We start from the raw sequence: 26257 nt of genomic DNA, 5'->3' as shown, positions 1-26257 counted from the left end.
GTTTGCTTTCTGTCAGCCTTAATTCAACATTTCCACGTCCCCACAAATCAGCAATTTCTCATTAGCGGAGACATTCCTGTCACTTTTACTGTTGGGGGCGAGGGGGGGGGGGGGGGGGGGGGGCGATGGGGGCGCTGTACAGTGGATTTCCTGAATGTTCATTCTTTCTCGTTCAGTTTGCCCTTATCGGCTCTAGAAATGTAATTTAGCCTCTGTCTGTTTAAACGGCATGTCTGCACGAAGAAAGTATTGGTTACCTTGCCCTTGCGTACTTCTTGAAATGAGTTTAACAGGCAAACAGGGTACGACATCAGGTGTGCCCGGAGCCTCAGTAACGGCTGTTGGTTCGCTTCCTCTTTTTTTTTTGGCTCCGTTTGCGTGTGCTGACGGTCTGTACCTGGTCACTGTGCACCCACCCTGCTGTCTTCCTAAGAATGTCTCCATACCTGTAATTCACTGAATGGCCCACTTCTCCCCTCTCTGTGGCTGGGATCCCACTCCACACTGCCTCAGCTCCTGCTGTTCTGAGTCGTTGCATACCCTGGGAAATAAATTTGTGGCGTTTCAGCGTTTACATCAGTTCAGTGGCGCCATTGTGCTTTTTGCCCAGCTACACTACAGTGGGATGAAGACCAGCTGAGAACTTTAATTAAAATAAAGGAAAACCATTTTGCTCTTGACATCTACTTCTGTCTAATTATATTTGACATTCAAATTAGATTAGAAGTACCTTGAACAATATACAAGGCTGGCATTAGTTTATTTGCGAGAAAAAATTAATTCTGTCCCTAGATAAATGGACGTTTTGGTCCTACAAGAGGATATTCTGTGTATTCTATTCGAGGTGTGATTTCTGTGACATTTTTATCTCTGGGGCTCATTCATTTTTAAAAACAAATACTTTTGAGATAATTGTGTTTATGATGCCACAATTTGAATTTGCCACATTTTTTTGAGATAAAATGCAATTTCCGTGAATGTTTTGGAAAGCAAATTATTTGCGAACCGTAGGGTTGTTGAATTTTTAATCCTTTTGTTTTTTTGTTTTTTTTTAACTAACTTGCTCTTTCAAAGTCTCCCTTTAATTCTGGGACACTCTTACACATACACTCTGTTTGCTTCCCTGTAACGCTGCCAGAACACCCAGGGTGGATTCTTTCCCTCGTGTGCTCAAAAATATACTTGCTCCAGACACATAATAAACTGCTCACAAATTCGCAAACCTGGAGGTATGAATTTATTAGAAAGTAAAACTCAGCTAAGCACACTTCAAGGATCTCATTCCAATTACAAACAATGTAGGCGTGCATAACTGGAAGTCCCTCTGTCTTGCTCTGCTGAGCTCCCACTGAACATAACTGGACTAGCAGAGCAGGGCAAAGTATATTATTTCATATTGACACCAGTGTTTATGGACTTTATATTGGTCAGGCTGTAGTTATTTTAATATTCAGTGTAGGGTGATAAGTGGGATTTATAAATGCAATTTACTGAAATGAGTTGTGTCAGTCATTGCACTTGTGTCTGCCTGGCAAGTAACTGCTACAAAAAGGAAATCCTGAATAATGCAAACAGCTCTGGGAAAGTTCTTATGCAACATTAGAGGCTTACAGTAGATTAGCTATATGCTTGGGAAATAGAGACAGAAATATTGTAGGCTTAACCAAAGACAGTGAAACACATTTTTGGGACCGTTAGCACAAATTACAAAACTCAAAGCTCAAACCTTTACTTCCATTTTCCTAAACACCTGCAAAACTGCAATGAGATGTTGTTGGTGATTTTTATATGCATTCAGTTGCAAGGTAATATGTTATGGAAAGTAGTAATAATTCAGAGGGAAGGTGCATGAGGTCAAATAATTTAAACTGGTAAACAGTGGCAGTATGAAATTAATCAGTACTGTAGCAGGCTATGAAATAATTGCTTGGAAGGGATGCTGTAAGGGATGAGCTTGTGTGGCTTGCGTGGGGCAACAGTGTGGCGTAGTGGTAACAAGCAGGGCTTGTAACCGAAAGGTTGCCAGTTTGATTCCCCACTGGGGCACTGCTGTTGTACCCTTGGGAAAACCCTCAACCCAGAATTGCCGCAAACATCCAGCTGCATCAATAGATGATGTGTGGAACTGTAACCCTATTTAAATTTCTTGGGATAACAGCATCTGTTAAATGACAATAATGTAATCTTATGTAACGCTTGGCTTCACGGTAGTGCACTGGAGCCTTGGCCAAGCTGAGTAAGGGGTGATACAGAATGATATCTACCTGTGGAACACCTGGCGGTTCCAATATTAAGTAGTGGCTTAGGAGGGGGGGACGTGTCACTGCATGTCAGTAGTTCATGATTCACAATTGTCTATTTGCAAAGATATGCTAGCATGGTAGTCCCTTCTTCCTCTGTGTATGGATGTGCCTGGAGACTGAAGTTTTGCAGTCCCTTAATGGACCCTCTCCTCAAGCCCTGGAAGATGCATGCAGTAACACACATGCAAACAGCCACGGACTCATCAAGGTTGGAGTTTATTTTTTATATACACATAAGGCTTTTGCTGTTAAGTTAATGAGAACGTACAGTCCCAGACAAATGAAAGACTTAGTAATATGCTTATGCAGATACATGAAAATACGATTTATCAATTTGTAATTTTTTTTTCCCTCAGTAATTCAGGGCTCATGTCTAATTGAACATCGAATGTAGCTAATTCGTAACAAGTTTCTCTTTCATAAGATTACTGATTTTTAATAGATTTAACTTAAAATGCATTTTATTTTCTTTCATTTCTGTAATTAAATTGATGATTTTGATAAGTTTCATAAATAATGTGTTTTGCTGTCAGTATGTGGTTTTGAAGGAAGTCTGAGTATGCCTTAGAAATTTATGCTTTTGGTTTGTGCTTTTGTGTCTTTTCCCTACAATATAGCTGCCTAGATGTGCTGTCAGTTTTTTTATTTTTTACTGTAGTCAATAAGGTTTTAAAAGCAAACTGTAATACATACACAAACATACATATACATATACATATATATGTATTTCCCTATGGTAGTTAGATGCTTTTGAAAGTGCAGGATTGTCAGTACAAACACTATTTCTCCTCAGAGCTCTGCAGCTGCATTGAGAATAAATTCAGCTGATTCCTCAAAAGTTGTAGAGACAGAAATATTTAAAAAAAAAACATATTCTGTTATTTGAATGTATGATAATGTCTGATGGCATGTTGTCAGCTATTTTACCTTACCTGCTATTTATCAGGCCCGTATACTGCTGAGATATATGACCGTTCAGGAGCAAAACACAGATACAGAATTATACACTACAAAACGCATGAAAAGGGAATGGTCTGTCAGTCATGTCTTTTCTATAATCTGTGGAAGTCTTGGGGGAAGTGACCTGCATCCCGGTCTGCCGGATGAATTCCACCGAAATCTGCTGTTGGTCCCACAGAGACTGGTCCTCAGACAGCCATTTTGTTCAGCCCTGTGTTGTTTGATTTGTGACAGACAACATCCTGCCCCTCCTGGTTTATGTATGGTTGGAAAAAAAAAAAATCCGGTTCATCCACCATTTTTCACGCATAGCAGGGTGAAGCGTCAAGTACCAAGCCAGATGATCCCTCAGTAAAGACTTGTAGTCTGCGCTGCACTTTGAGTTCTGAATATCAACACAGATGGCTACAGAGCTCTAATGTTTCTAGTGGGGTTTTTTTTCCCCCTGTGTTGGAGAACTTACATAAAATGACAGGAACATTCTTTAATTAAGTGGCCCTGTTGTAATTGCATGTGCTTAGAGGGCGCTTTTTAAATAATGCACAGGCACAGATTATAAACCTCCGGGAATGCAGTTCCTTGAGAGTAAGGTGGTATTATGTGCCCGCTGATGAGACTAGGGGTGTGTCCTATGTCCTCACCCCCTGGCCCAGCCCTCCTGTGTGCCTGTGACGTGATCTGACACTGTCCATGTGGTGACCAATGCCACTATGACCACACAGTACGATTAGGTGACACATATTTCCACAAAACCCACTCAATGGTTTTATGACTTACAGTTTTTTTGCGATTGCTTACACACTTGTTGCGGAATTTGGCTCATTGTGTCGAAACTCTACACACAAGCCAAACAAGACACTTGGAGATAAACATCTCACTTCTGTGTCAAAATGAAACTCTGCAATCAACAGTTCTTTTTCAAAATGGCATTTTTGCAACAAAGTGATACACACATGCACCATTTGAATTACTCTTTCAAAGCAGCAACAACACACTGATGTACTTTATACAAAACACTGCTGTCTTTAGTACTTTGTATACCTTTTTAATTTTCTCATATAGGCTTCTGTGAAAGATTGTTCCAGTACAGTACATCTACTCATTTCAATGAACACAAAAATAGAAAGGCTTCAGAAAAAACATATATACAGCTTATTTTTTGCCATTGCAGGTTTTTACAACAACAAAAAACACAAAGAAAAGTAGAATTACAGTACAGTAATCAATACAACATGTTACTGTAAACTCACAGAAACAAAAATAATTACAGTAAAATTACAGTGCAGTGGTAAACACAAAATAGTATTGTAAGGGACTGTAACAGATGGGGTGGATGGTTTATTCCCGCCCTCTGTTAGGGTCTGGTCACGTCACCTCATCCACATCACAAGCAATGTCATCCTATGCTAGGCAACGGGGAAAATATCGCCTTGCGTGCCGTATCCAACCCTGGACTGACCCCATCTCAATGTCTCCGCATGCCTCTTCCATTGCTTGCAGAAAAGGCAGGTGGGCATGTGGTTGGCGGGCATACACTTTCCAACGCCAAGCCGAAACGAATCGGATCAATCAATCAGATTGAGAAATGGGGAGTAAGGGGGCAAGTATACCACTGTGAAGTTATTGTGGCTGGTGAACCAGTCCCGGACCAGAGCAGCCCGGTGGAAACTAACATTATCCCAGATGACAACAAACCTGGGCTGCTCTGGTCCATCCTGTACAACTGCAATACATGTATGAAATACGACCATATGTGCATTATTGTAGAGACCTAGGGTGGCATGGTGATGGAGAACTCCTTGCAGATTAATGGCGGCACACAAGGCGATATTTCCCCCACGCTGCCCAGGGACGTTCACAGCGGCTCTTTGTCCTATAACATTTCGGCCCCGACGCCTGGTTTTAGCCAGATTGAATCCAGCTTCATCAATGTAAATGAACTCATGAGGCTGTGCAGCTGCATCAAAGGACTCTCTGTAACAGAAAATGCGTGCACTGTACCGTGAATATGGTGTAACTCAAAACACAGGACTACAATGTCTACATTTTCACACAAGGACGGGGGTGAGGGTGGGTCAGACACATTCAGTCAAAACTACAAGCTACAGGCAAGGCAGGTGCCCCCACAGACATCTCCACCCCCCACCCTCAGAATGGGGGCACCTGCCTAGGTCGCATACTGCTTTGTCTGAATGTATCCATGCAGTGCCAATAGGACACAATCTACTGCCGTTACTGTATTACAGTATAGTACAGTGACACTTACTTGTACATAGTCATAGCGAAGGTCTTTGACTCTAACGCTGTTCCTCTCAAATGGATCCCTGTACAGCTGCTTCATCATAAGTTGGTGTTGATGCAAGATGTGGCAGAGTGTCGAAATACTGACATGGTTGATGTTATGGAATGTTGTGTGATCTGCGATGATTTGCCCTCGTAGTTGATGTAGGCAGATGGTGTTGTTTGCCAACACTATATTGACAATGGCCAGTTCCTGTTCATGGGTGAACAGACGTTGCCTTCCACCCTCAGGAGGTTGTCTGGCAGAAAATGCAAGAACATGATGTCATTGGTTACGTTCTTTTTTACATACTGTACTGTCATACTGTACACAGTAACACCAAAACTGTATTACATGTACTTCACAGCACTATATCTATTTTTTTTTTGTTCACTGAGGAGCATAGACCTAATATTGTAGGACTACATTGTATTGTACTGTGATGCAGAATGATGTGCAACATTTACATAAGTAAAGTCTAGTGTAGAAAGTTGAAGACATACCTGTTCTCCAGTCTAAATGTCCGTATTATGGATGCTACCGTGTAGTGACTCAGGTTGGGCTGGACTCTCTGCCCAGCCTGCCTCATAGTCAGGCCATGATTTATGACATGGTCCACCAAAGTGGACCTAATGTCGTAGGAAATATGTCTCCGTCTATTGCCTGGTCCCCTTCTTTGTTCTTGTCCTCATCCTCCTCCTACGCCACTCTCTCTTCCTCTTCCTCCTCCTCTCGCTCTCTCTCTCTCACTGCCTCCATGTTTGCAAAGTTCTCACAAAAGAGGTGAGCTTACCTGAGGTCTATTTGTAGTGCTAAGGCTCAGACTGACACTATAAGTGTTTTCATGTGGTTGTGTGGGTGTTGCCAATTTCAGGTATGTTTTGCATTTTGAATAGAAGTGTTTTCCCAATGATTGCAAGTGATTTCATTCTTGAAGTGTAATGTAAGAAACAGTGTGTAGTGTTTTGCAAGAAGTGTGTTGCCAAATTTTAGTTTTTTTCAATTGCTAACAAGCATTGGTCAATACTGAAGCCTTTTTCAAAACTCTTCATACAGTCTGCATTACCAACATGCATCTTGGCCAAACAGTTAATCTCACCTCCAAAACTCACTCAAACCACCAAAACCCTACATAACTGTCTCAAAATAAGCTCATTCGACCATAACACTGGCAACAGTTCTCACTCAGAAAGCATACATTGTCACTCACAACACACTGACCTAAAAAACACTAACAGGGAGCATTACATAAATGATGAACTTTTATCTTTGAAGTTTGAATGACTTTTCACATAAATCAGTATTTCATTATAGAATAAGAATAACACCTTTTCACTTTATTGACTGTACTAAAGTGTATGTAACAAGAATGAATCAGAAATGCAGCAGTTTGCTTCAATATCCTTTATTTTTTCTATATCTTTGTATATAGTAATTTACTTGTGAAAAATAAAAAGTTGAAACAAAAAACAAATTCCTGAAATTCCAGGGCTGCAATAATAATTACAAAAATAAAAGAACAACATGTATAGTATAATCACTGTACAGTACTGTGGGGGTTGTAGTCCTCCCTCTCTCCTGCATTTGGCCACAAGTTCTCATCAACATCACATCTTATGTCTTCTCTGGCGATCTCCTGGAATGTCTAATCCAACCCTGGCAGTTTTCAGGAGAAGTGTCTCCACACCCCGCATTCATGGCATCCAGTAAGGACATCTGGTCATGTGGATGGTGGTCATAAACCTTCCAACTCCACGCAGATAAAAACTCCTCTGTGGGGTTTAGGAAGGGGGAGTATGGAGGCAGGAACAGTACTGACATCCTGGGATGTGCAGCAAACCAGTCTGTGACTGCAGCAGAGTGGTGGAATGTTACATTATCCCACACAACAACGAAGGTTGGGGAGTTTATTGCCCCCCAACTTCTCTCCTCCGCTGGCACAAGTTGATTATGCAGGTCATCCAGGAAAGAAATGAGCCTCTCTGTATTGTAGGGGACAATGAGTGGTTTGTGTAACAGCAAACCATCATTGGAGAGTGCTGCATACATCGTGATGTTAGCTCCTCTCTGGCCTGGGACATCCACGGTTGCTCTCTGTCCAATCACATTTCTTCCCTTACGGCGTGTTTTTGCCAGGTTGAATCCAGCTTCATCCACAAAGATGAATGTATGTGCAGTTTGCTTGGTTTCCATCTCCATTATTCTCTGAAATACAGTAAATCCACAGTTTTACAGTACATTACATTATGCATAGCTGTGTATGTACCCTGTTTGGTTATCAAACAGTCATCTTACCTGGACATATTGATACCGGAGTTCTTTCACACGTTCACCATTTCTCTCAAAGGGTACAGTGTACAGCTGCTTCATCCTTATTTCATGTTTGTCTAGCACTCTGGCAGTTGTCGTTGTGCTGACCTTATTCACATTCCCAAAAGTGATATTGTCTGCCAGCACTCTGTCCTGAATTTCCAGCAGTTTTATTGCATTGTTGCCAATTACCATGTCAACAATGGCAATTTCCTGCGCATCTGAAAATATCCTGCCTCTCCCTCCTGTGGGGAGCAACCTTTGGATCCTATTGTAAAACACAAAACAATCAATATATTTCAGAATGTCAGTACATGTAAAAATGTAAACATACTGTATTGTACTGTAATATTGAGTTCAATTATCATTGAAAGATGCACATCTCACCTGTTGTTTTGCCGGAAAATTTGTACTATTGATGCAACTGTTGAACGCTGCAGATTTGGTTGCACCCTTGAACCAGCCTCTCTCAAAGAGAAACCATGGTTTACAACATGATCAATAATTGTAGCCCTTATCTCATCAGAGACCACTGCTCTTGGTCTTCCTCTCCTTTGTCCTCCACGCATTCTTCCTCTCCCTACCACTCTTATTTCCCCACCAACCTGTCTTCCTTGATCCATGTTTCCAAACAAAATCATTCCAAAGCCATCCCCTTTTGTCTGTTTGGTAATGAGACTAAAAACAGGACACCTGGTTAGGCTTTCAGCTGAAATTGCAATCAGCTGTGTTAGGAATGCTTATTATTTCATTTTACGTATTGTATTTCATTGTAAGTATTCTGGTAAGATTTTCTATATATTTCAATATGGTTACTGCAGAAATTCACGAAATTTGCCATCATTCTGTTTTGAATGTGTTTTTAACAGTTTTGAAAACAGTGTGTTAGCATATGAAAAATGTGTTGCAAATATATAGTGTTTTGCAGGTGATGGAGTATGAATGAGAAAAGCGTTCATGGATTTTGGAAAATGTTGTCATTGAATGTGTGTGAAAACAATGAGAAATGAATCACAGTTTGGCCCACATAGACTTCTGTTTCGCTGACTGTGTGAAGAGTTTTGACAATGTGACTTCAGTTTTCACCAATGCATGTTAGGAGTTGAAAAAAACTGTAAACAAAGTGCAAAGCACTTTGTACTTTTGGTGCCCTTTGTTTAAGGCATGGTTACAAAAGTTAAGGTTTTGATGCTTTTGTCTAAGCATTCGCTTTCAGTGAGTAAGCAATTGGCAAAAACTGTAAGATCCATCACTTCAGTCTCCGTTTTGGCTCCCATACCATGCAGTAACACTTAAATACTTCCTTTTCTTGTATGTTGCCGTGGGGTGTTATTGTACTTGTTGTTCCTTTTTTATTTTGGCACTTATTATATTCTGTATGGCACTGGTTATCATAGCAATTTGTTGCTCAAGGGCTCATATTCATTTCCTGTATGTATTGTTGTAAATTTGGCCTTATGATATGCTCTTTGTGCCTTTGCTTTGATAATTTCTCTGGGTAATAACGTCTGCCAAGTGACTGAGTGTAAATTTTAGAATGAAAACTGCATTCAGGGGTATTCTGTTTCATGTTTGGATCTTAGTGCTTTGCACCAGGCCAGAAAGGCATGACTGGAAACTAATAGCAGTAATAGCAGTCGGATTCCTTGTTGAAAAACAGCATCTGTGAATATGCAGCAGCAGCCTGGCAGCGTCCTTTTGAGCCAGCGTGGATGAGTTGTGTTATCTTCAGTAACTGCGCGGAAAACCAATTTCTCGCATTTGCAAATTCTTAGTGGGGCTGCTGTGAATTCACCGCATTTCTGTGTAGGAGGCTGACGACGCGCTTCCGACAGCAAAGCGGCTGTGGAACTGGGTGTGCGTCACCCTAACCCCTGCCTCTCAGGCCTGGTGTGTGTGTGTGTGTGTGTGTGTGTGTGTGTGTGTGTGTGTGTCTGTTTGCGTGTGTGTGTATGGGAGTGTGAGTGTGTGCATGTGTGTTCATATGTCTGTGTGTATGTGTGTGCGTGTTCATATGCCTGTGTGTGTGCTCATGTGTGTTAGCATATGTTTGCGTATATATGTGAGTGACAACCCACAACTCCATAGTAACTGTGAACAGAAGTGGAGATTCCTCTGATGCTTTCACAGAACCCGCGGCTCTGAAACGCGGTGTCCCTGAGCTGAGGAGAGGCGTGAGCTTGTGGCGCTTGCCGAACGCTCGCTTTTCTCTACGCCAGCAAATTCATCAAGAGGTCGCTCCTCCAATCTTAGCATGCACAAGCCCCTCTCCCCGCAGCTAGGAATGCACTCCAATTTCAGCACAGCCCATCAACAGGAAAACGATTGTGAAGGTATTAGCATACAGTGCTAATACGATGCTGTAATGCCCCTTTTAGTGGAGTGCGAGGCACAAGTCACATATATTGTCACTGACACAGAAGACATTAACCCCTGGACTCAAAAAGAATTGCTAAGTTTATCATAAAGAGCAGACAAAAGGAAAAAAAAAAATCACTTCATTATAACAGAGTGGCCCCTAGATTTGTTGAAAAACTACAAGGCTAGTCAGAGGAAGGAAGTCACTTTGTTATGTAGACATCTTTGTTCTTGAAAGGGTAATTTTTTTATTGAATGGCACTCCTCCATAAGGCGACAGTGGGCATTTGATTGAATCCTGGATAATTCAATGTCGCAGAGAAAAAGAATCTTTCCCACAGTGAGTGGCCTGGCATGTTATTGGCAAGTTGCTCAGATGATGCGAAGTATACAGTATATTTAGAGCACTGCAGTGGGTTGGGGCATGCCCTGCCTCAGTACCGTTACAGTGCATTACAACAGGAGTGAACCATTTTCAGCTCAGACTGGATTCGCAGGCTGGGATTCACAGGCTGATCTCATTAAACTAAGACAGTATGCCTTTTTTTCATGCCATCAGTCTCCTGGCGTGATCCCCTGTATCTGATGGCTTCCTCTCTCTCTCTCTGACCCCTGACATGGCATGGAACTCCCTTCAATCCCACATTCTCGCCCCCCCCCACCCCCCGCATGAAATACGGAGCGTGTTATTCCGCGACTGAAATCCACCGCCACTCACAGACAGCAACAGAGGCGTAAATCAGTGTGGATGACATGGCACCAGTGGGGGCTGGGGGGGGGGGGGGGTGAAAGGGGGATGATTCTCTTAGACAGATATGGATCAGCAGAAGGGGGGGGGGGGGGCACGGTGGGGTAGACACACGAGACGGGAACATCAGAGGATCATGTAAAGCTGTGCGTTATCCCCACAGAACCTGCGGTCTCTCAGACTTCACCTCATGGGCTCCTCCACTTTGAAGCTTTCGAATTCCCGTTTTTCTCTCTTCGCTGATGCATGCTTTTTTAGTCAAGGTGCGTCACGCCAGGAGTGAGTTGCTCTGCCTTTTATCAGAGGAGAAGTTCTGTTGCCTTGTTTAAGACATGCTTTTTTGTTTTTCCTTTTTTCCTTTTTTTTTTAGAAAAAACAGCAGCAGCAACAGGTCGATTTTGTGTGTGTGTGTGTATGTCTGTGGAAAGGATCGTTGGTATTGAGAATGATTCATTGTTCGTTTTTCTTTTAATCACTGTGCTGTTACCACTGCATGGCGATTGCCAGCCCTCAGGCTCTGTTGTCCAGATGGAAAAGGTCAGGTAATTATAGCATTCCACGCATCCTGATGCTATGCCCAGGCCACTGGCAACTGCAGTGCAGGTGTCGTTTTCCCCTCTCTCCCAGCTGGCTGCTGTCTTTGCAATCTGAACTCAGCAACTCTCCAGTTCCTCAGTCTGTCTCTGGTCTATGTGTGTGTGTGTGTGTGTGTGTGTGAGTGTGTGTGTGTGTGTGTGAGAGAGTGTGTGTGTGTGTGTGTGCGTGTCTGTGTGTCTGTGTGTCAGTGTGTGTGTATTTGTGTGTTTGCGTGTGCGTGTGTCTGTGTGTGTTTGTTTACATGTGTGTCTGTGTGTGTGTGTGTGTGAGAGAGTGTGTGTGTGTGTGTGTGTGTGTGAGAGAGAGTGTGTGTGTGTGTGTCTGTGTGTCAGTGTGTGCGTATTTGTGTGTTTGCGTGTGCGTGTGTCTGTGTGTGTGTGTCTTTGCGTGTGTCTGTGTGTTTGTTTACATGTGTGTCTGTGTGTGTGTGTGTGTGTGTGTGTGAGAGAGTGTGTGTGTGTGCGTGTGTGTGTATGTGAGAGTGTGTGTGTCAGTGTGTGTGTGTGTGTGTGTGTGTGTGTGTGTGTGTGTGTGTGTTTGCGTGTGTGCGTGTGTGTGTATGTGAGAGTGTGTGTGTGTGAGTGTGTGTGTGTGTGTGTGTGTGTGTGTGTGTGTGTGTGTGTGTGTGTGTGTGTGTGTAACCCATTTACGTGCCTGCACCTACACTGAGTGCATGTGTTCTCTGTGTGCCAGCCAGAGCTGTGTTCTGCAGGGCTGCGCCTGCACATTGTCACCAGCTGTGCTCACACCAACCTGTCCTCCTTCCAGGTGTTCGGCGACAGATTGTCCACTGTGTGGAGCGGACTTCTGGGATAGTGGAGGAGCACTACTGTGACCCAGCGACCCGGCCAGATGACAAAAGCGGCAGCTGTAACGAGGAGCTGTGCCCTGCCAGGTGAGGCGGGGCTCCTGAGAGGAGGGAGGGGAGAGAACCGGTGAGGAATGTGTGGTCCGGAGGCAGGAGGAGGAGGAGGAGTTGGAGACATCCTTGAATGGACGAGGACAGTGAGCAGTCCTTGTACATAGACCTCCAAGTGCCTGCGGCCCGCTTCTGCAGCAGCACTGAGAGGCCTTGTTATGGTCTGAAGCAAAAGAGGACAAAAAAAGAGGAAAAAAATGAATAGAAAGCAGCACATTTTTTTCCATCCTTTTGTGAAGGGAGCCCTTGTTACAGCTGCAATTTGTCATGCCGTGACGGCCGCTTGAAATTCCTGTCATTCTGGTCCAGATGGTGGGTTGGAGAGTGGCAGAAGTGTTCGGCGAGCTGCGGGGACACAGGGGTGACCAGGAGGACGGTCCTGTGCATCCGGAGTGTCACCCTGGAGGAGCAGAGAGCCCTGCAGCCCTCTGAGTGCCAGCACCTGCCGCGACCCGAGGCCGTTTCCCCCTGCAACACACACCTGCCCTGCCCCGCCAACTGGACCACGGGCAACTGGTCAGAGGTGAGGAGAGCTGCCCCCCACAATACATTGCTCGTGCTGATTTAGATTGCTGACCTTTGACCTTATCATCCAGGTGTGGGAGTTGCAGTTTGGTTTTTTGTTGGTTAAAACTGGCTTAACCATGCACCTGAGGCAGTTTGCTTAATTTCCTGAAAGCATCTGCTTTCTGATGAACTGTTGCCTCTTGTCTTGTGTTTTTGTTCTTTCCAACATCCAGTATTTCTAACAGGGCTTTGGATCGACAAAAATAGACCTCGCCCTAGTTCTGACACCGATGAGAAACCCTTTGATTGCTTGCCCTGTAATGAGCAGGTGCATTTGCGATCTTCTCGCAGCAGGTAGAGAGTGAGAAAGTGCAAGACGTTGGACAAGAACTAAGGTGTAGACAAGAGGCAACAGTGGTACAAAACCTAGTATGGGAGTGTTGTGGCGTGTGTGAAAGCACCCTGATTTCCAGGTGTGAAAGCACTCTCATTTCCAAGAATTTTACCTCCATCCAACCCAAGGACTAGCCCCAACCACATCACAAGGCCCTGTGCTCCATTCTTTTCCCATTTTCCCTTGATATATCATTGCTAAAACCAATTTTTTGGTTTTTAAAAGTCTGTTTAGCAGATAGTTTTCAATTATTCAATTGGTTTATTGTAATTATGTGATAGTTACAATAAACAAATATGTGTAGTCCATAATTTTTTTTTTTTTTTTTTTTATGTCAACCACAATTCACATGACATGCAGCCCAAGGATATTCTTCACTGGTGTTTCTCAGAATAATCCTCTTGTCATGCCACAGATTCTCTTTCAACTCAAATACTTCTGTGAAAACTCTTGAATCAACTCGTGAATGATCTTGCACAAAAGACAGCTTGTATACCCTTGGTGAATGCACCTTTCTCTTCATTCAGTTTATCAGTCCAGAAAGTTTTGGACCGTCATTTTTCAATAATGAGTCTCAGCTGGGCTGACAAATTTTTGCTATTTCCAGATGTGTCTGCATTTTCCCCCGTGGTAACCCTAACCCTAGAAATGACAGCCTTATATAGAAAAACATCAGAAGCACAAACACAAAAAGAAAGCCCATACCAGGCATTGTGAGAGAGAATCAATGTGAAAACTAGGTCTTAGCTAGTGACTGGCTGATGAATCAGTCATTTCTCGTCAAAAAAGGGAGAATTTTAACAAACACCATCCAGTGGACTGCTGTCCTTCCATGAACTCAAAAACTAAACTACAACAAAGAAGCAGGTTTCCTCTGTGTACCAAAGGTGCATAGCAATAAAGCCGTTTGTGGCAAATACACAATGTTGCTTTATCATGCTGTTCTGCTTTGTCAAAAAAATTGTTGAAGATAATGAAAAACCCACTACTAGTAATGGGACATTTGTTTTTGGCTGTCCGCAACCCCAAAGCACCAAACAGGATGAAAACCAGAGATTAAAATAAATCATCAACAACACAGCATAATTATGAAAGCAAGCAAAATGAGAACAAAGCATATAATGCCTGAAAGATACATTAAAAAAAAGATAAAAAATTATACATTAAAAAACAAACAACTAAAATACCCAAACAGGCAATTAAAGTTTTCAAGATGATGAAGGTAATGTTTGAAAGTCAGGTTAAATAGGTGTGCTCTTGGTGTGAATTTAAAAGCACAGTGCAGTGAGACGTAAGTAAGAAAAGATAAGATCTCTGCTCAGTTAAATGCTCTCACTCCATTGTTGTGTTAGCTGTGGCTGAGGTGGAGAAGGTTAGAAACAGAGGGTGAGAGAAGGCCATGGAGATTTGTGTGGAACCATCCTACCTTCCTACCTTCCCTGTGAGCCAGTAATTTTCTCAACGCTGGAAACAGAATAGTTTTCTGTTGCAGTCAATGGTACTGTCTGCAACAACCCCCCCCCCCCCCCCCCCTTTTCACACATGACCCTCTCCCTTCTTGTGTGATTGCCAGGCTTGGTGCAATTTCTGTTATTGTGCTGTCTGATTCTGACAGTGGCCATGCAGATCGACCGCATGCTTTGTGGCGTTCCTATGGCAGCAACGTATGCACAGTCCAGAGCTAGTGCTCTAGAACTGACACAACAGTTCCGGAAGCTGTAAGAACCTAACCTAACAAAGACGTGAGTGAGTTTTTCTGCACACGGTTCTAGAGAGAGGCAGCCTTTATGCAGCGGGGTTCCTTGGGTGAAAAGGAAACCTTGCTAGTAATCTTGATATGAGATGAGAGATGAAGGTGTATCGTATTAGTTGCCCTATACGCTGTAGTTGTACAAATCTGACAGTACTGTGTCCTCAGACAGACCTTGCTCTCAGCTGAGAACTGTCTCATTGTGGAACTGTACACATCCTGTCCCCGTACTGTCGCTATACTTGCTGTATGCACTTTTGTACATCGCTTTGGATAAAAGCGTCTGCTAAATAAATAAATGTAAATGTAAATGAAACTAAAGGACAGTGTGGAATCAAAACAAGAGCAAGTTTAGCCGTTGGAGAGGCACAAACAGCAAACCCAGCGCTGAGAAAACAGTAAAGCCATCTCAAGGCAAAAATCACTGATATCTAAAGGGTGGCAGTGTAGCATAGTGGTTAAGGAGCAGGACTCGGGACCGAAAGGTTGCCAGTTCGATCCCCGGACACTGCTGCTGTACCCTTGGGCAAGGTACTTAACTGGATAACATTGTAAAGAACTGTAACGTATGTAAATCGCTTTGGATAAAAGCATCTGCTAAATGAATAAATGTAAATGTAAAAAAAAACATTCACAATACTGTAAAGCATTATCAGGCCTCCTTTGGAAAAGAATAAACTAAGCTTAAAAAGTGTCAGTGTTTCTTGAAAAATGCACTGTTTCAAAAAAAACTCATGGATGCTGAAAAACTATGTGCACAATTCCATAATTGCACTAAAAATGCTACAAATACTTGATGATCTGTCCTGTTTGGACATATGGAGAATTTGCAAAAACTGCCCCAAATCTAGCCATCTAAATCATTATTTACCCCCATATTATTGACAAACAATTTATAAAAACACATACCTGCCATTGCCATAGACAGACGGAAGGCTGAGAGAAAAAAAAATGGCTGCTGTATTAATGCAATATATTGGATATTGCTTTGTAAAAACGTCTCAGCGAGGCTTCACGCACAAGTGCGAATTTGGTCTACAGAAAATCTCAAAGTACCACTTGATTCAATTAGACATCATTCAAAACCTCTCAGACTACCATGCGTGCATAACAACAGGTTCTCTGAAGTCCTTTGTATTTAACTCTGAATAATGAATACTGAACGCATAATGTTGTTTCCCCGGCAGACGACCTTGGGTACACTTTTCTGTTATGCACGCTTGGCTGCAGGAGTTTTGCACTGGCATGCTGTTTTATATATAGATAAAATGGCGCAAATAATACCAAACACAGTAAAAGACAGCACAAGCACAGAAGCACAAAACAGACTTAATGCACAGTTTATATGTGAGAGAAATCATGTATTTTGCCGACTCTTTTAAAACAGTTACGTCCAACCAGAGGTAAAAGGAATGGTGTTGACCTTTAGTTTGTACAGTGTCAGATTTTTCTGCCCTCACCAACCTGTTGTCAGCAACCTTCCCAAGATATGTGTGGTTGTCGACAACCTCAGCCCTCTTGCCATTTATAACTGTCTGTGGTCCTCCGCAGTGCTCAGTGACGTGTGGCGAGGGGCTGCAGAGGCGTGACGTGACCTGCACCCAGTATGCTGGAGCCGACTGCGATCCGCGGGAGAGGCCCAGCGCGGACAAGCCCTGCCACCGGCGGGACTGCCCCAGGGCCTTCGACGACTTCGGCAGCGACTGGTCCGGCAGTGGAGCGTCCAGCCGGGAGGTGTTCGGCAACGTCAACTCCATTCCCGAAGGGAACGGAAACCGCCTGCCGAAACCAGGGCAGGGAACCACCAGGGCCCACCCGTCGTCCAGGGACCGCGGGGACCTCAACGATATCCTGGAAGGAGATTTTTCCCAGCGCAACCGGATCGAGCAGACGGGCGACAACTACATCAGCAACAACGTGCAGGTGGACGATTTCTACTACGACTACAACTTCATCAAGTTTCACGAGGACCTGTCCTACGACTTCGACTTCGGCTTTGAAAAAGGGGATGAGCAGACCGATTTGGGGCAGAACTGGCAGCCTCATCCCAGCCCTATCACAGTAAAGTCTGTAAACACAGACCCTCCCACAGATCCGCCTGCTGCTACCACACAAAACTCCATCTCCACCCCAGAACACCTGCCAGCTACTGGGACAGTACCACGCAGTGTAGAGGAGGCTCCAGAGACCACCACTGCTCAGAACCTGGGACACGCCCGAGACCAAGACAGCTTCCCCGCTGAGAGACCTGCTGAGGTCTACCCTGAAAATGAGGAGGAAGGATTTGACTCTGAAGACTACTTCCTTCTAGTTTCCACCACACCGATGCCGTTCACCTCAACCGTCAGCTTTTCACCAAGGTGGAAGGTGTCAATTGGGGATGTTGACCTGATCCATGACCTCAGCACAGCACACCCCCCGGTATCGGCTGATGATGGCCCTTCCAGAGATGTGTATGGCATGAGGGAGAGGGAGGAGCCAGAGGTGGAGCACTCCCATGATGCATTGGGGTGGCTTACAGAGGAAGGAGAAGCTGGCCATAAGGACATGGAGAGCCAGTATGAGGACACTGAATCTGTAGATACAACTGAAATGCCTGTTGGCCTTGACTATAACACTGGTGAGGTTCTGGTTGGTGGGGAAAGAGAGGAAGTGGGGGATTATGACCTCAGAATCGGTGACCCCAGCAGGAGTGGGGCAGATCTCAGAGGTGAGGTCACTCCTCAAAACAACCAGGGAGACTGGAGGATAGTGTTAACATCTGGAAGAGACACTGGGTCTCCCTCTCCCTTTGATGACCTGTTTCACATTGAAACCCATGGGGAAAGTTTGTTCCCCGGCACTACTGAAAGCCCACAGACAACCACAATGCAGGCGTATGATTGGGGAGTCAGTGAGTCTGCCACTGTAGGTGACTTTGAAAGGCTGTCCATAGACAAGCAGGATCAGTACTACTCAACAGAAACCACCACAGAAAAGGGCATGACCAGGCACTGGGACATTGAACACATAGGATACTCAGATACCTCTGGTCCTCTCTCCCAGGACCACCTTGTTCCATCCCTCTCTGATCCAATCACAGGAGAGGAGAGAATAGTGGACCAATCTCCCTCTCCGGCAGTCCCTGTAACCCTGCCCCCAGAAGATGTGGAGGACAGCCCACAATCCCTTTCACCAATTTCAGATGAAGTTCTAAAAATCCAGGCAGGCCCTGATCAGTCCACCTTTCCTCCCATTCACCCCACGCAACACGTGACCCCCTCGTTTAAAACCACTGATCCCAGTCCAGAGACGGCCGGCCCTCATGCCCCCTCGCCCGCGTGGTCGGAAATTGACTTCAACGAGATCCTCATCCCGCCCTTGCTGAGGCCCAGGGGCACGGACCCTCCCGTCCCAGATCGCCCCGCCCGGGCGAATATGAGCCTGAACGCGGACCGCCCCACCGGGCCCCCAGGCACTCCTCGGGTGGAAGACCCGCCCACACCCCAGCCAGATGGCACGGCCTACTGGACCACAGGGAGCTGGAGTGCGGTGAGTGACGCTCCAAACATTCCCCGCATTCTCACACAGTAGAGTCAGCCTGGGTGCAGAAACAGCCACAGTGCTATTATTAACCTCCCTTATTGCTTTTATTGGCGAGAAGATGGATGGTACAGATTTTCGGCATAGTCAATTTAACAGGTCATTTTGCTTCTTGCTTGAAGGTGTTTTTATTTTGTGTTGATATTTCTACTGCATGTTTTTTTTTTTTCGACACGAACGGTTGATTCTGAGAGGAGATCTGTCAAAAACACTTTTCCTGGTATTAGTCACAATATGGTCTGCCATGAACAGTGACATTGTTTGCAATTAGAGTGTCCTGAATCAAAACACGAATGTATACAGACTTTAGTGCATATAGTACAGCTGGCTGTGTACTGACCAGCGAAGTTCTTCACAGTCGCAGAGGGGATGTGAGTGCAGGGTCTTGAGTCTTGTTACATAACGTTATTTAATTGTCTGGCTAAACTCCATTATCCGGGGATTTTTCCATAGATTTAACTTAACATATTATCCATTTGCACAGCTGAGTATTTGTCAGTACTGCTCCACTTAAATATTTTTCTCAGGATTACACCTGGGACTCAATCCCATGACCCTCGGGGTACAAGGTCACTTCCATAACCGCAGTGTCACGCTGCCACCTGCCCAGGGGGGTGACCCCGACCCCCCTTGAACCCCTGGTGTATTGTTGCAGTGCTCCACCAGCTGCGGCCTGGGCGCCATCTGGAGGTCAGTGCTGTGCAGCGCGGGGAACGACTCACACTGTGACCCGTCCAAGAGGCCGCCCCCAGCACGCCGCTGCTACCTGCGACCGTGCTCCACCTGGAGGGTCGGGGAGTGGAGCAAGGTGACGCTCCAAGCCCCCGAGTGCAGGGGGTTCCCGCATGCTCTGAATATCATTACATTACATTACATTATTGGCATTTAGCAGATGCTCTTATCCAGAGCAATTTACATAGGTTACAGTTTTTTACAATGTTATCCATTTATACAGCTGGATATTTACTGAGGCAGTTGTGGGTTAAGTGCCTTTCTTGAGGGCACAGCAGCAGTGCCCCCATGGGGAAGCCTTTTGGTTAGGAGTCCTGCTCCTTACCCATTATGCATCGCTGCCCATGTTACCTTACCTTACCTTACTTTACAGTATTGTAATTTAGCAGACGCTCTTATCCAGAAGGACTTGCATAGGTTACAATGTTATCCATTTATACAGCTGGATATTTACTGAGCCAATTGTGGGTTAAGTACCTGGCCCAAGGGTATAACAGCAGTGCCATATACATATATATATATATATATATATATATATATATATTCTTTCACAGGCTAAAGAAAGGGTATGCTTGCATAGCGTATCAGGACACGTTTTTACTAGTGGTATCTAAGCAAATATCTAACTCAAGGGCCTGGAGGTAGTGAAATGAAGCCATTCTCTCGGTATAATGGCAGTGCTCCAAGAACTGCGGAGGGGGAGTGAAGTTTCGAGAGATCCAGTGCTTCGACACCCGAGACCGCCGGCCGCTGCGGCCCTTCCACTGCCAGGCCATCACCCCCAGGCCCTCAGTGCAGGTGCCCTGCAACGGCCAGCCCTGCCTGGACTGGTACAGCTCCTCCTGGGGCCAGGTGAGGCGTTGGTGTCCTCCATCCCTCCAGGGTGCCTTCCACCAGCTCTCAGCGGTGCTGAGTCAGCATCCGCATGCCCACAGCCGCCTAAACCGCTCCGTTGGTTCCCCCCCATGCGGCTCCATTACATTACATTACATTACATTATTGGCATTTAGCAGACGCTCTTACCCAGAGCGATTTACATCAGTTACAATGCTATCCATTTACACGGCTGGATATTTACTGAGGCAATTAGGGGTTAAGTACCTTGCCCAAGGGTACAGCAGCAGTGCCCCAGCGGGAATTGAACCAGCAACATTTTGGTTACTGTAATGAAAACAGACTGGGATCCGAGAGCGGTCAACGAAGTTTAATAACGCAAGGGAAAATCGTAGTCAAGGACAAAACGGGTCGGGAACAAGAAGCAGCAGTGCAAATCCAGATCCAAAACACGAGCAAGGTCCAAAAACAGGCAAGGGTCAAAAACAGTAAACACAGAATGGCTGAGTGCTGGCTTGGTATGGAGCAACAAACAATACCTCACAATGAGGCAACAGAAACCGAGTCCTTAAATAGCCAGGACTTGACTGAGGAATGAGTCACAGGTGCGCTTGATGAGTGGGTGTGGTTGAGCCAGGCTGAACTGGGCGTGGCTGAGCTGGCTGACTGGGAGCGGGTATGACAGTTACGAGTCCTGCTCCTTAACCACTGTGCTACACTTCACTTTCCCCCGTCTCTTCCTGCAGTGCTCTGAGCTGTGTGGGGGAGGGGAGCAGCAGCGCATGGTCACCTGCCCGGAGCCCAGTAAATGCGACGATGCCCTCCAGCCCAACAGCATCCAGGCTTGTAATGAGCAGCCGTGCGCTCAGTGGGTGACGGGCTCCTGGGGTCAGGTGAGGCATCCTGACCAACACCTGTTACAGCCACGCAGGATTTGCGTTCAGGATCTTTTGTACTCTGTGTGTGTGTGTGTGTGTGTGTGTGTGTGTGTGTGTGTGTGTGTGTGTGTGTGTGTGTGTGTGTGTGTGTGCATGCCATCACAAAACACTGAAAATGCAGTCCCAGTGTGACACCTGAGTCATGGTTTGCTGTGAAAAATAATAGAGGACCGAAGGTCATGGAGAGAGGATTGTTACAAAAAAAAAGATTGATCATTTTTTTGTTTTGGAGGATGAAGTATCGGGGGTATGTGAGGAGAAATGATGGGGAATCATTGGAAGTCACCCAAAAGTATAAACACATCTCTGCACCAGCAGATCACCCAAGTTACATGACTCATCCCCAGCATCGCACCCTCCCCTCCGCCCCTCCCACAAACCCAGCAGCCAATCTGTACGCTGTATTTATCACAACCATAATGCTCTGAGCTTCCTTAACACCTCAGAGCTCCTCCCACTCCCCCACGGAGGACCTGAGGCACTGTCACAGATTCTTTTATGTGGAGTGTGCAAATGCTTGGCTAATGCGTCAAATGGCGAAAGGATGACGGTTTTGATGTCTGTCCATCTGATAGTGTGTGGTCGGGCTCTGTGCTTTAAACTCAGGTAGAGAGCTGTAATTGAACAGGGCCCTGATTCAATTTTCCACATTCCGAGGTTTGTTCCTTAACTTTGAAAAAAATTAATTTAAGTAAATTTACCTCGTTCCTCGTTTCCAGGACAATATTTGTTTGGTATTCACCGCACTGTTGTGAAGTGTCAGAATTTCTTGTTTGACTTTGTTACTCAAAGTTAAAGACAAACTGCAAAAAAATGGGAGGATGTAATCATGCCCCGGATCAGTTCTCTGTACTACACAAGAAAAGGAAAAGGTAAGGTCACTTTGAGGAGGCACCATAAAGTGGTCGGACCAAATCAGATCCCAGATCAGTCTTCTGTGTTGTACAAACAGGGAAGGAATGAGGTCCCTCAAAGGACAAAACCCTCAAAGCGGTAGGATGTAATCAGGTCCCAGATCAGTGTTGTGTGCGCTGTGTAGATAGGTGTAGAGACGGGGTCCCTTTGGGTCTCTGTACGTGTCTGAGCCCTGGGTGCTTCTCTCCCCCAGTGCTCGGCTTCCTGCGGGGGAGGGGTGCAGCGTCGGCTGGTGAAGTGTGTCAACACTAAGACGGAGCAGGACGAGGAGGACCCTGAGCGGTGCAACCACGAGCCCTGGCCGGAGAACATGCAGAAATGCAATCTGCAGGAGTGTGAGACTGCTGCATCTGGTGAGCACCGCACCCATCCCCCTCCCCTCCCCGCCCTCCCTCCCCAATCACCCCCAATCCCCCCCCCGATCCCCCCCACACACCCCTGCCCCCTCCCCCTACCCAAACCTGTTTGGGGTGTCTGTTCGTTACCATCACATTGTTGTCATTTAGAAGATGCCCTTATCCAGTGAGGCTTTCGTAGGTTGCAATTTTATCCATTTACGGAGCTGAATATTTCTGAGGCAACTGTGGGGTAAGTGACCTTTCCCAAGGGTACAGCAGCAGTGCCCCAGAAGGGGATCGAACCAGCAACCTTTTGGTTACTAACCCCGCTCCCTACCACCACATCACACTTCTGTGTTACCAATCTGAGATTGCAAACCCTTGGCCCTTTGGTTTAACTCACTCAGGTACAGGTCCCCCTCAGGCAATCAATTTGCGACACCGGCAACACCTGCCTACATTTCATAAGGATACACTGCCACTGAGGGATTTCATTACATTATTGTCATTTAGCAGACACTCTTATCCAATGTGACTTGCATAGCTTACAGTTTTTACATGTTATCCATTTATACAGCTGGATATTTACTGAGGCGATTGTGGGTTAAGTACCTTGCCCCAGGGTACAACACCAGCACCCCAGCGGGGAGTCGAACCAGCAGCCTTTCAGTTACAAGTCCTGCCCCTTACCACTATGCTACACTGCTGCCCCAGACGCTGTTACTGGAGGGCTGTGTGTTCTGCTTATTTTTACAACCAGCCTCTCTGATTTAATTGGCCTTGCTAGTTAATCAGCTGTTTACCGTTTACGGCATTCTTAAAATACACTGCGGCAGTCCTTGAGCAGAGGCCACGAGTAAAAACCGAAGCAGTGGTTTGTTATTGTACAAAAATGTTAAATTAAGAACTTGAACAAATGGCCGGGCTTCGTTTTCCTCTTAAGCATTTAAGAGCAGAGGCTGGGTAACAAAAAACCAAGGACGCAGACAATATGCTCAAATGATAAAAAGGTTGCATTGTCCCTTTAAGCAAGAGGAGCTGAGCTAAAAAACAAAATCCATTTGCAGAGCTGTTATTCCAAAGGTTATATTCCAAAAACGGCAAAAAAAAATTTGCGTCTCCATGCGTCGGGTCGGGATAGATGTGGTATGAGTATATGCTGATGCAGATAAAATACCTTCTTCAGAACCTGAATAGCTTCTTTTGTCTCTCCAGCACAAGTGAAATGGAGGGAAGAATAATGCCAAGGTCCGTTTTCAGCGCAAGGCAAGGTCTTGCATCAAAATTGACAGATGCATTACCTTAAGACTGTTGTTAAGACTGTTCCACAGCACATGAACCTTGCAAAAAAGGGTCATGTGGTGTAGAAGCGACACAGTACTTTTCCCCAGCATGAATGTAGCATGTGCATACATTAAACCTCCATTATTAACAAAGCCCTGACCTGTATAACAGGTCCTGTTTGGATGGGTTCTCTCCCATCTCGCCTGGAACGGTTGTCAGTGCTTCTCTTGTTGTCTCTTAAAGGCTGCTACAGAATCCTTTGCTGTCTCTGTCTGCCTCCCTTTCTGCTTGTTGTCCCTTTGTCGTATTATCTTTCCTGTCCTCTTCCTTTTTCTCTTCTCTCTCGAACAATGACGCATCCATCTCAATGACGAAGGTGTACGACCATCATCAAAGCCGGGGCAGCAAACAAAGCTATGTCCTCTCAAGAGGCATCTGGAACATAGTGACCTCTAAATGTGAAAACGGCTTTCAGACATGATCGTTCAATCTGTTGCTTGTCACAAGGGAGAAAGCTGAAAGCTAAAGATGAGTTTTGGCAAAGGAAAAATCTGGAAACAATCATGGTTTCAATTGAGTTAGAGGCACACTCTTTTGCGAGGGTCATCTCCGAACGGAAAAACATTTATGTAAGACTTCATGTCATCTTCACGCTTCTCCACATTGTCAATTTGCTCTGGAACCTTCATCTTGATAGGAAACAGTCTTTTTATTGAGAACTTGAGGTCTCACTCTTTGTCAGTTAACAAGGATATACAGTACCAGTCAAAAGACACAACTTTTTTTACTTTTTTTTATTTTTACTATACTATTTACTAGAATAAAGACCTCAAATCTATGAAATAACACAAATAAAATTATGCAGTGACCAAAAAAGTGTTAAATAAATCAAAATTATCTTACATTTTAGATTTTTCACAGTAGGCAAAAAATATTTTTAAAAACATTTTTTGGAAAAAAAATTCATACAGAAGCACTATTTATACAGAAACTAACTTCAAACATGCAAGCATAAGTCTTTGAATGCATGTTTCCCATTATCTTAATCAGGTGTGTCCAAACTTTTGACTGGTACTGTATGTCATTTCATGTAAAATCCTGAAATGCAGAAAGGAAGTTGGAAGTCATTCGGTCCTCTGTGAAGTGGTAATAACAAGTTTATATTACAAAGTCTGGAGCGGAGCAAACAACACTCAAAGAAATATCTAATTCACATTTAACGATACAACAAACACACATCTCAATGTGGGCTGTATGGTACATATGGTAATAGAAACAGTGGGTTACAAAAGAAAAATGGTCCACAGAGTAGTGAGTGTTGAACTGAACAGAAACATGTAGACATTTTAACAGTGTGGCTAGAAATCGGGAACCATAAAGCCATGGTACCATTTCTAGCTCCCTGTGAGACACCATGCCGAGGGATCACTCAGGATCAGACGTGAGTGACAGTCAGGCTAAAGGTCACTCTCTGCTGCCTGCGGCAGTGTTGTGATGCATCAGTGACTTTCTGGCCCTCGTGCCCATCCATGCTTCACTCTGCCTCCCATTGGCTGCCCACTGCTCATCCCTTGGGCCGGAAGCCATCCCCTCTGAGCTTCCATGGGGCAATCAGGGCTTTACCCCTGTTGGGAATTTTTCAGGCTTTTAGCTGAGCACAGAAATAAGCTGGGTTTTTAGTCCTGTCAAACAAACCCCCCCCACTCAGTCCACTGTGGCAGATAGACCTGTTTCACTTCATTTTCCCTCACTTTCTTTCCAGGTAGTTTAATTGCCTTAATATAATCTTCATAATAGGTCATTCTTAGATAAGGGCTGAATGCCCTGATGATTATGATCTTGATATTAGTAGTATTCATATTAGTATTACTATTAATATTAGTATTATTCTACTGTATCTGACGTATTATGAGCCTGTCCGTGCTGATAGAGAACATACATACAATAGCATTATTATTAATGTTCATTCGGTGCTTCCTTTTCTTTTTTTAGGATTGGTTTGAAGGACCTACTCACCGGGTCCTCGGTTTCTATACTGATGGCTGAAAGCCTCCAACTCTGGAGTGTTCTTCAATACGCTCTCTAAAATTTCATTGAAGTTTTGCAATACGGCTAATATGCAGACACTGTGTGAAAAGTTAAATATGTTACCTCTTTAGTGTTATCTCTTTAACCTGTGTGGCAGCATCTGGGCTGGAACCTACAGGCCACATCCCCATTTCTTTCTGCCTCTCTCTCTTTCTCTCTTCCTCTCTCTCTGTCTTTTCTTTCTTGCTCTCTTCTCTCTCTCTAGCTCTCTGTCTCTCTTTCTCGCTCTCTCTCTCTCTCTCTGTCCCTCTCTCGCTCTCTGTCACTGTCTCTCTCTTCCTCTCCTTCTCTCTCTCTCTTTGTCTGTCTCTCTCTCTCTCAAATTCAAATTCAAATTCAAATGAGCTTTATTGGCATGACAAAAACTCCATTTGTATTGCCAAAGCATTTATACATACATTAAAACAAACAAACAACAA

The 26257-nt window shown here is 44.7% G+C and overlaps 1 protein-coding gene across 1 annotated transcript in view; it reads left to right on the top strand.

Moving 5' to 3' along the window:
* The window catches only part of LOC118782252 (A disintegrin and metalloproteinase with thrombospondin motifs 7), a 109603-nt gene that overhangs the window by 64287 nt on the left and 19059 nt on the right, over window positions 1–26257 (top strand). Inside the window, exons 17-24 of the mRNA XM_036535557.1 lie at window positions 12326–12452; window positions 12786–12999; window positions 16679–17685; window positions 18412–18658; window positions 19365–19517; window positions 20120–20293; window positions 21022–21168; window positions 22322–22481. Of these exons, the coding sequence (XP_036391450.1) occupies window positions 12326–12452; window positions 12786–12999; window positions 16679–17685; window positions 18412–18658; window positions 19365–19517; window positions 20120–20293; window positions 21022–21168; window positions 22322–22481 (2229 nt within the window). The remainder of the gene's footprint in view (window positions 1–12325; window positions 12453–12785; window positions 13000–16678; window positions 17686–18411; window positions 18659–19364; window positions 19518–20119; window positions 20294–21021; window positions 21169–22321; window positions 22482–26257) is intronic.

The sequence above is a fragment of the Megalops cyprinoides genome, chromosome 8, assembly GCF_013368585.1.
Source record: "Megalops cyprinoides isolate fMegCyp1 chromosome 8, fMegCyp1.pri, whole genome shotgun sequence".
Classification (NCBI taxonomy): domain Eukaryota; kingdom Metazoa; phylum Chordata; class Actinopteri; order Elopiformes; family Megalopidae; genus Megalops; species Megalops cyprinoides.
Note: the sequence above shows the minus strand (reverse complement) of the source record. Positions and strands in the feature narration are given on the sequence as shown.